This window comes from Volvox carteri (assembly GCF_000143455.1).
Source record: "Volvox carteri f. nagariensis unplaced genomic scaffold VOLCAscaffold_49, whole genome shotgun sequence".
NCBI classification, from domain to species: domain Eukaryota; kingdom Viridiplantae; phylum Chlorophyta; class Chlorophyceae; order Chlamydomonadales; family Volvocaceae; genus Volvox; species Volvox carteri.
In genome coordinates, this window is record NW_003307592.1 from 200,717 (window position 1) to 210,597 (window position 9,881).

General features: G+C 61.1%; 1 protein-coding gene across 1 annotated transcript in view; it reads right to left on the bottom strand.

The window, feature by feature from the left end:
- Window positions 1–1,397: 1,397 nt before the first annotated feature.
- Window positions 1,398–9,881, bottom strand: part of VOLCADRAFT_96060 (uncharacterized protein) — a gene marked incomplete at both ends in the record, with an annotated part of 24,624 nt that continues 16,140 nt past the window's right edge. The window contains 10 exons of the mRNA XM_002955178.1: window positions 1,398–2,839; window positions 2,886–3,012; window positions 5,970–6,138; window positions 6,412–6,665; window positions 6,740–6,906; window positions 7,061–7,171; window positions 7,214–7,502; window positions 7,875–8,149; window positions 8,579–8,712; window positions 9,217–9,792. Of these exons, the coding sequence (XP_002955224.1) occupies window positions 1,398–2,839; window positions 2,886–3,012; window positions 5,970–6,138; window positions 6,412–6,665; window positions 6,740–6,906; window positions 7,061–7,171; window positions 7,214–7,502; window positions 7,875–8,149; window positions 8,579–8,712; window positions 9,217–9,792 (3,544 nt within the window). The remainder of the gene's footprint in view (window positions 2,840–2,885; window positions 3,013–5,969; window positions 6,139–6,411; window positions 6,666–6,739; window positions 6,907–7,060; window positions 7,172–7,213; window positions 7,503–7,874; window positions 8,150–8,578; window positions 8,713–9,216; window positions 9,793–9,881) is intronic.

Sequence of the window (9,881 nt, forward strand, 5' to 3'; positions counted from 1 at the left end):
TACTCTTACTTAACGCACTATACACTGCTCGCAAGATACGACCTTGCTAGCCGTCATCACTACGTACCTCCCCGCCGCAACCCCGCCGGCAGATGCCCCGCCCGCGCTCCCCAAACAGGAGAGCTGCAACCGCCCGGAGGTAACCGAACAACGAAATAACCGCCCCTACCTCAACACCCCTCAAAAAAAACGCAGCGTCACCCATTTCCCAAGTCCAGGAAACGGCCGCGCCCCAAGCCAGGCAGAAAATAGCTCTGTGAAGCACGTTGGAAGGCCGAGGGCCCGTCCGACCATCAGGGCACTACACACCCTTCCTCCGCACACACCCAGTTAGGTGCTGCTCCTCCGCATTGATAGCACCAACTGGTGCATATACCGACCTGTGCTGACGTGTGCAGGCACGGCAAGGCCTTTAGCCTTTGGGATACTGTTGAGGTAAAATTTTAATGGAGGATATTTTCCTCTCAGAGGATATTTTCCAGAGATGAACAGGTGCAGAGCATCAGGAGGGGTCACGACACTTCATATTTATGTACAGTTATGTTTGGCGGACGAAGAGAGAGAGAGTTCAACTCGTTGGCAGCGGTTGACAAAGCATTACTTACCCGCCTAATCAACCACGACTTTTATCCCCTACACGACAAAATCCATGCTGTCGTACGAGAATAGAAGGAAGTACGAAACAGAACTCCGCGGGAATCCGGAAGCCAGGTTGCATATGCATCGTTGGAGCTCAACGAAGAACCACCTTCAAAACCGAAGTCGTTATAAGCAGGAAATCAGGAACTGTACATATTCTGATGCCTCTAAAAATGGTCAAGCATAATTGAAATTTGGAACGGTTGCAGTACCGTACGAACAACCTCCTGTCTACATGGATGGGTAGTCCATCACTTCTGAGACTGAAGAGCAGGTGATCCCACCGAGGGCCGCAGCGGTCTCAGCCGCAGCGAGCAACACGCCCCTGTGTTGGTGCTGGTGTTGGTGTTGGTATGAACACACGAACTCCCGTCCTTGCGGGAGATAGCTTAGGCGGTCTTTCCGTTGGGGCTGAGCAGCAGCCCCTGGCCAATGTCAGGCCTGGTCAGATACTTGTAACGCTTACACACCGCGTATGGCGTTTTACGGAACTTGTCCAGTTCCGTCTGTGCAGCTGCTCACAGCGCCTGTTGACCGACCCCTGCCGACTACCGCGCCCCTGGTCGCGTCTGCAGTCTGTAATGTCCGTGCGGGTCTCGTACCATCGTACCGTTGTACCGCCGTACAACACAACACGAGTGTACAGCGGGATCCTGCATAACCACCTGCGCTATCGTCCAGCTGCTTGCGGCGGACGGATGGCAAAACGTATTTTTGAACAGCAAATCCATTGCTCATCATTTCAAAACCCACAGCTGCTACACGATTACCCTCTTGCGGGTGAGACCCACGCTGCGCTGCCGCACCAGGCGCATCCGCATTGGCTGCGCCGGCTGCGGCGCTGCGCCGCCGCCCGGCAGCCATCCGGGCCCTGAATCTGATGACCCGTGGGTCAGTGCGGCTGCTGGCCCACAGGTCAGCCGTCCGCCCGCATCCAGCCGCTCCACCACCCTCGTCATCTGTAACGCTTCCTGGGACCCCTCCTGCTGCTGCTGTTGTTGTTGTTGTTGTACGGGAAGCTGCAGTACGGGAAGCTGCTGCTGCTGCTGCAGCCAGTGTCCGCCGTGGTGCGGCTGTCCTAGAGGCCGTACCGCGGTGTACGAGGCGGTCCCGCTGCTGCCGCTCATGGCGCCGTCAAAGGCTGCAATACTGCCATCGCCGCCGCAGCAACAGCTGCCGCTGATGCCAATACTGCCGTACGTTCGGAGGAATGCCTGCTCCTTTCCGTACATTCTAGCCGAAGCCGAGTAGGCGCGACGGTCAAGCCGTTCGACTTCCGGGTCGGAGTCCCAGCATGGGAGGCCCGTCCCAGCGGTGCAGTGGCACTTAACGGCGGAGTCATGCTCGGTCCTGAGCTGCTGCTGCTGCTGCTGCTGCGGGGAGTACTGGTGACCTGATTGCTGCTGCTGATGATAATGTTGGTGGTGTTGATATTGTTGCTGGTGCTGATGCTGGTTCTGGACAAGCCGATCGCGCAGCGCCGGTGCCGGCCGATAGGCTTCAGCGCCCCGGCTACCGCTGCTCAGCCCTGGCCCACCCGCAACACCCCCTTCAGGCCGATCACGTTCACGGTCCCCCCCTCGAGCTATCCCCGCCGTCGCCGCCGCTGCAGTCGCTGCCGCCGCCGCCGCCGTCGCCAGCATGGGACTAGCGCAGCTTCCGCCAGAGCCGAGAACCTTGGAGTTGTTATTGCTCCGACACTGCTCCAGGCACTCTGTCCCTTCCTGGTCCACATACATCGTTGAATATATGGGAGGGTAGCCGCTCCAACACATGCCCCCAGGCGACGGCGCTGAGGCTGCGACATAACCTTGGCCCTGGGTTTGCAGGTACATAGCGCCGTCGACCAGCCTGCCGTGGGCCAATGCCGGCAGGGCTGGTGGTGTCGGATGGCGTTGGCCACTCAAGCATTGTACGATGGCCCAGTGCTGCGAGGTTCCGTACGGCAGGAGGACCTCATGTGGGTCGGCGGCGGCGACGACGGGGGCGGTGGAGCGGGCTGAGGAGCGCTGGTCAAAGGAGTGACAGTGGCGGAGGAGGCTCGGGGAATCGCTCGTTGGCGGGTTTGGGGACGGCAACGGCTGCGCGGACAATTCGGCGTGCAGTGGAGGATCAGTACGGCCTTGGCGCGAAGCAAGCAGGCTGGCAGGTAGTGGGGGTTTGGAGAGGCCTAGAAGCCTGAGCAGCGCCGCAGGCTTTCCTGTAAGGCAAGGCGCGGAATTGCATCGGTGCAGCGCGAGCTGCACCTCGGCAGCTGCGCCAGACCCGTGGGGTTCCGTCGTTGCTATTCACGTTTCCAGTTTGCGCTTTGTGATTGGGTGCCGGAATCCAGATACACTGGATCAGAGCTAGCACCGATTCCCCGTCCAACGCCTGCAGTAGGACACAGGCGCTATGTGAATATCCTTCCGAGTGCGCTGTTAAATGTTAAGGTGTGTAGTAGGATAATTATTTGGGCATTTCCGGTACCAACCGGAAACGTGGAGCACATGGCAAGGTCCTCATTCAGGGTTGTCAAACACCGGCAGAGGTTCCGCCATGAGGACTCCATGCCAAAAGATAATATCCATCGCGAGATTTTTGAAGGGAGTGCAGGCCTTGAATGACCCACCTTAAGGATCTGTCGCAGTTGTAGAGACCTTCGCCTCGATACAAAGTCGACAGCAATCCACCTGCACAAGTCCTATTCGATGCTGCGCTCCTTCAATTTCTGTCAATGCTTGCCATACCGTGCTCCGATCCCGTTAATAACAACGTTATAGTTTATCGACTCTCGTCAAGCTAACACGCACGGAGTCGTCAAACTCCCATATAACTTACTAAGCCCCTAATGTACAGGAATCCATCGCGATAACGGAGTGATTTTTTGGAGACCACAACGAATGAGTAGGGAGCCTGTAAGTACGGAAACTTGCCGCGACAGTTAATGCGCAAATCTAGCCAGGTCGCTTCTGGCGCCATATTAGCTTAAACGTGCATATCTAGGCATATATTATAATTTTATACCTGAGCTTGCGTGCTAAATCTCTAGCTCAGCTGACCGCAGGTCGACTTCAAAAGACGACCAGGTAACAAGGGAAAGGTCCTTTCCCTTGTTAGTTACTCTTTGCACTGGAGGTTTGTGCCTATGGGTACTGTTTCAATACCTTTGGGCTTGCCCCATATGCGAATCCATGGCACCAACAGTCAGCGCTGCACGCACATCAGAGCCTTTCGTTTTGGTGGTGACATCCCCCTAGTGTTTGACGCAGCTGACTGGCGATACATATTTACTTATGTCTTCTTGACTCCGTTTAAGCACAATGAGCGGAGTGTATAATAAATCGTTGCAGCCGCGACGACAAGCTCGCTGGAGTTTCGCAGCAATCCGACGCACGCCTGCTGGCCCGCATTTTTATGTGCGAAGGTTCAAGAAACGAATTCTCATTCTGATTCTCATTCATAGGCTGGTCATCAAAATTATCGCTGTACCCGGCTTCCCGTTTCGCATCGGCTACACCCGCAGCGTTCGAGCCGCTTACTGCAATCTTAATGCCCCAGCGACAACATGAAGCCTGCCTCTCCCCTAACCTCTCCCCTAACCTCTCTCTCTTCCCCCCTCTCTCTCTAGGCCCCGCGCTCTCTGACTGACTGCTTGTGATGTCTGAGAGAAGGGGAGAGGCAGGCAAGCACAACCGCACGCAGAGAGGCAATGTATACGGGCACAAACACCTCATCCGCCGGCAGGAAGCTGCGATCGCAGCTGACGTGCAACGACCTGCCAATACCACCCGGGATTCAAGCAGGAAAGAGCTGGGAAACGCAGCCAGCTTTGTTGCTACGGATCCTAGAGCTGCTGCGGCTATGCCGGGTCAATGTACGGCGCGGGGGCCATAGCACAAGACACGATTAGCACAATACAATGTACGTGACATAGAAACCAACCGAACAGCGGGTGTGAACAGCATTGCATGATGCGGAACGGAGCGGTCACAGCAGCAGCAGCAGCAGTAGCAGCAGTTTGCCGTGACTTGGGCATCGCATAGCATCGCATGGCATTGCGCGGATGACGATTACCCGTTAAACTACACAAGCGCATTGGCCGCCTGACGCCCTTGTAATGGTCACATGCTACGGAACACACATCCGTCTCCTCCAAACACTCGACCTCTACACGCGCACATTCACTCACTCACTCACCCACTCTCACCTCGTCACGTCCTCAGCGCGGCTCGGATCACCAAACAGACACACCTTCACACTCTCGCTCACTTGCTGAGTCACTCACTCCTCATGCACCCATCGGTGTATGTTGGGGGGGAAAGACGAACCACACACGATTGAAGCTGCTGCCAGGGCAAGAGAGTATCAAACGTATAGGACTGACCGAAAGGCGTCCGTGAAGACCGTGACCTCGGGATGACGAAGTGAAGAAGATGTCGGAAAGACTACCTACCTAAGCCGCCAGAACTAAAAAAGAAGAAATAGTATTGCCAAGCCGTAAAGAAGTAGGTGTAGAAAAGTAGGTGTGAAGGCGGCGGAAAAGTAGTAAAAGCAGTGCTGTCGTAAAGCTGGCATAAAGTTGCTGGCCTGGAGAATTAGCTGATTTGCTGGTACTGAAAGGCTGTCAGTATGCAAGTGCTCCTCCCAACCCCCCAAACTAAAACGCGCGACCGACCCGACCGACCCGACTATCCTAGTCCGGCTAGCCGACCGACGCCAACGCGATATATGTTGGGGGGGGGGAAAGAGGCGTTTCTCTTTTGTCTTTGCCAGAGCCTTTGCACAGATACACGCACAGACACACGCACAGACACACGCACAGATACACGCACAGACACACGCACAGACACACGCACAGACACACGCACAGACACACGCACAGATACACGCACAGACACACGCACAGACACACGCACAGACACACGCACACGCACACGTGCAGTGCCCCCCACGTCTCCAGTTGCTGCCCCCACACCGTCGCATCGTAACACCCCTTTCCACACACCGAAAAGGCCGTACGGCAGTACGATATCTTTTCGCAACACACGAGGGTCTTTATGAAAAGTTATTAAACGCCTCCGGGTGTAGGACTCCCCGTCTTCCTCCACGCTCTGGCGAACAGCGTCGTGGTGCCAAGTCCTCCTAGAATGGTGTTACCGCGCTAAGCCCCTATAGCGGAGAACTCACTCCACCTCCGGGACGCTAAACACTCCAAGCACCTATCCATCCCCCGCCCCTTCCAAGAGAGCTGACCCTCTTCCCCGTATCCCCCCCCACACACACACACCCACACCCACACACGGGCCCCCTAGAAAGGCACGGCATGTCTGTGCGGTGCGCGGCCTCACATGCAGCCGGCCGTTCTTGCTGTTGGTCCCCAAACCTGCCGCCGCTCTTCCTGCCGCCGCCGCCGCCGCCGTCGCCGCCGCCGCCAGTTGTGGCAGAGCATAATAACCCGTGCTTGCGCTCCTATGCGGGCTGGCCGGCACTGCCGTACCGGTAATCCTGGCGGACCAGCTGTGTAACGCCACGCAGTCGCTCAAGCATCCATTCACTCACTCACAAGCAGTGGTACCACCTGTTGAATGTATGTATGTATGTAGCACATTCTCGCCATAGCTGGCATCGCCATCCCGGCTATTACGTGACTACTGCTACTGCTGTTGCAGCCGCTTCAATGCCTGGTAGGACGCGCGCAGCTCCTCCGTGATGCTACTGCCGCCGCCGCCGCCGCTGCTGCTGTTGCCGCCGCTGCTGGAGCTGCTGCGAAACCTTGGGACGCTACCTGACCGCCGCAGAGCGGCCCGACGGCTCTCTGGACCCAGCGCCGCCGCCGCCGAAGCCACAATCGCCGCCGCAGCTGCGGCTACCGAGTCGGGCCGTCGGCGGCCGCGAGCCGCAGAGGGCTGGCGGTGCGGCGGCTCTTCTGGCGCCATCCCCGTCGCCGCCGCCGCCGCCGCAGCAGCAGCAGGGCGACCCTGCATCCACGGATACGCGGCGGCCTCCGGTGCGAATGACTGTCCGGTGGGGCCGCCCTGTCGCAGCTGGGGCGTGGTGGCGGCGGCGGCGGCTTCCCCAGGGCGAGACGTGACCCGCCGCGTGCTGGCCGGCCGCGTACGTACGGCACCACTAACACCAGCACTGCCGGCAGCGGCGGCGGCAGCGGCAGGAGTGGCAGTGACGTTAGCGGTGGGAGCTTTCTGTGAGACGGATCCGGATCCCACGACGGCCTCCATCCGAAACCCAGATCCAAATCGAGATCCAGATCCAGATTCGGGTCCTGGTCTTCGGCGAGAGGCGTGAGGCCCCTGGCTCGGTGCTGCATGTTGCGCCTTGGTGGAGCTTCGGCTGCTGCCGTACGGCTGCACGGCACCGCCGCTACCGCCGGTGTGGCCCGTCAGGGCATGCATGTGTACGGTGGAGCCCCCCCCGGCCGCACCTCCACTACCCGCGGCAGCACGCAGACGGGAGCCGCCTTTTGCTGCCGCCGCCGCCGCAGCTGCAACTGCCGTAGCTTGGCCCGAGGCCGCCTTTTCGAACACGGCAGGACCTGCCGTACGGCGGCCTGCGGGTGTCACGATGGGAGCGGTACCAGCGGGGGTGGCCGCGGTGGTGCCGACGGAGGAAGAAGGACCAGGTGAATGCTTGCCGCCGTACACATAGCCTGGGTCGCCGCCGCCGCGGCGGTGACCCCGGGCCCCTTCGTCGTCGCCGCTGCTCCCGTCACCCTCCGCGTCGCGACCCCATTCCGCCTCCCCGGTGCTTCCAACACCGCCAACGCCAACGCCAACTCCAACGCGAGCAGATTGCCCGGCGATGCTGACTACACCGTCCTCATCCTCATCCTCATCCTCGTCATCGTCATCGTCGTCGTTATACTCCTCTCCATCGCCGCCGCCGCCGGTACTGCCGTAAGACAGCCTGCTACCAACGTCGCCGGCTCCACCGCCGCCGCCGGTGCTGCTGTCGTACAGCAGCCCGCCGCTAAGGTCGCCGGCACCGTCGCCGCCGCCGTCGCTGCCAGCCAGGCACGACACCACTCGCCGCCACACCACTGAGTGGTCACTGTCCGGAGACGAGCCACAACCTTCCACGTGGCCCTCCCCCTCCTCCTCCTCCTCCTCCCCCTCATCACCATCATCACCATCATCATCCTCATCATCACCATCATCAACCCCCTCCCCCTCATCCGCCGGTTTTCCACTGCCGCCGCTGCTGTGCCAGCCACCAGCGGCAGTAGGGCCATCACACACCTCGCGGGATGCAGCAACCGTCGCCACCGCAGCTGCAGCTTTGAGTCCCCGTACGACACCGCTGTGTGCCTCCCCGGCGCCGCCGCGGCTGATGGGCGCGTGCCCTTGTGCTGGCGGCGATGCCAGCGACGGCGCCACCGACAGCTGCGGCGGTGAAACTGCCGCCGCTACCGCCGCCCGCTGCCCCCCATCCCCGGTCAGGCCCGATGGCGCAGCGGAGGCGGCTGCACCTAGGAGGGCGATACGCAGCCGCTCCAGGTCTCTGACTCCAACAGCTCCGGGCCCACCACCACCAACGACCCACGGGTCGGGCGTGTCTCCTCCTCCTCCTCCTCCTACCACTTCTGTTGGTGCTCTTATTCCCCGAGCTGCACTTCCCCCGAACCTGCCTCCTCCACCACCAGCAGCAGCGAAGGGCCCCCTCACTCGCATCCACTCCCCTCCAGTCTCTCGGCGCTCGTTCCGCCGCTGCCTGCCATCCTCATGACCGTCAGGTTTTACGTTGCAGCCTCCTCCTCGTTCCACTCCCTCCTCCTCCTCCTCCTCCTCCTCCTTCCCCTCCTCTTCATCGTCATTTGTTTGGCTATGCTGGCGCTCCTCCTCCTCGTTCTCCTCCCCCTCCTCCTCCTCCTCCTCCTCCTCTTCATCGTCGTCGTCTTTCCCTCGGAAAGCAGGCGGGCCCCTTCCGCTGTAGGGCATCGCACCGAAGTGACTGCTTCCGCCCCCCGCTACCCGATGCACCCGACCGCCACCGTTGCCACCGCCGCCACCTCCCTCCGCAGCGCCCTTCCCAATGGTGACGTCATCGCGCCCGCGCTCGTCGGGCCGCGGAGTGAAGCTGGGCGCAGGCAGCGACGCCAGCGGCCCCAATCGGGGTGTCGACTCCGAGGAGGAGGAGCTCTCTTTTACGTCCTCTTCTCCGCTCCCCTCCTCCATAGACGCTCGAAGAAACCAGTCCTGGCGCTGCATCACCGCTATCGCCGCCGACGCCGCAGCAGCCTCTCCCGCTTTCGTCGCTGTCTTTGTCGTTACGACCTCTGCTGCCGCCGCCGCGGTTGCCGCCGCCGCCGCCGGCGCCGCTGCCGCTGCCTCGGAGATCGCCACCGCCGCTGCCTCCTTCGCCGCTGCCCTCAGGCGCGCCGCCACTACAGCCCCTAGGCTAGGAGCTTCGGAGGGCGCCACGGAGGGCGGGCAGGAGGAGTCTTGGGAATGCGTGGAGGCTAACAACGGACGACGGAAGGCGCCTGTGTCCCGTGTACGACCAAAACCGTTACCGCCGCCGCCGCTGCCGCAATCGCTATCAGAGTCGGCACCGTACTTGCGTCGATCGCAATAGCCGTACCCGAAGTCGGACGGCGCAGTGTCGTCCGTGTCGGTGCCGCTGCCAGGCCGCTGCGGCGGCCGCGAACGAGAACGCTGCCGCTGCGCACCACCAACACCACCACCAACACCACCATCAGGAGCACCAGCAGCCGGTGTTGGTGTGGGCGAGAGGTCAAATGCGACGGTTCGGGCGGCACCAGTGGTGATCGTAGCTGCGGCGAAGGCCCCGCCACCGCCACCGCTGAGAACGCGTCCCCGTAGACGGCGGGGTCGGCCCTTCTGCTGCATGTTATGTCCCCCCAGCGCTAGAGGAACTGTGGCGCCGCCGCTGCTGTCATCGCTTTCACTGTCACTCGAGTCAAGCCCAGTTCTACCTGAGCCGCTTCCTCCATCCTCAATGCCGTTGCCCCGGCTGATTCTCCCCAGGGGGACGCGGCCGGGAGCGTCCCCGCGGCCTCCGCAGCCGCCGCCACCGCCGCCGGCTGGTGCACCGCCCGCAGACGATCGTCGCCTTCTACCGGCGACTAGGACCATGTTCGCCCAGGCGGAGGCGCCGCTACCGCTGCCACTGGTACATCCACCTCCGCTGCTGCTGCTGGTGCGGGTAGTGGCGGCGGCGGCGGCGGCATCGGAGGAGCCTCCTCCTCCTCCTCTGCCGCCGCCGGACCATTGAGGCTCCGATAG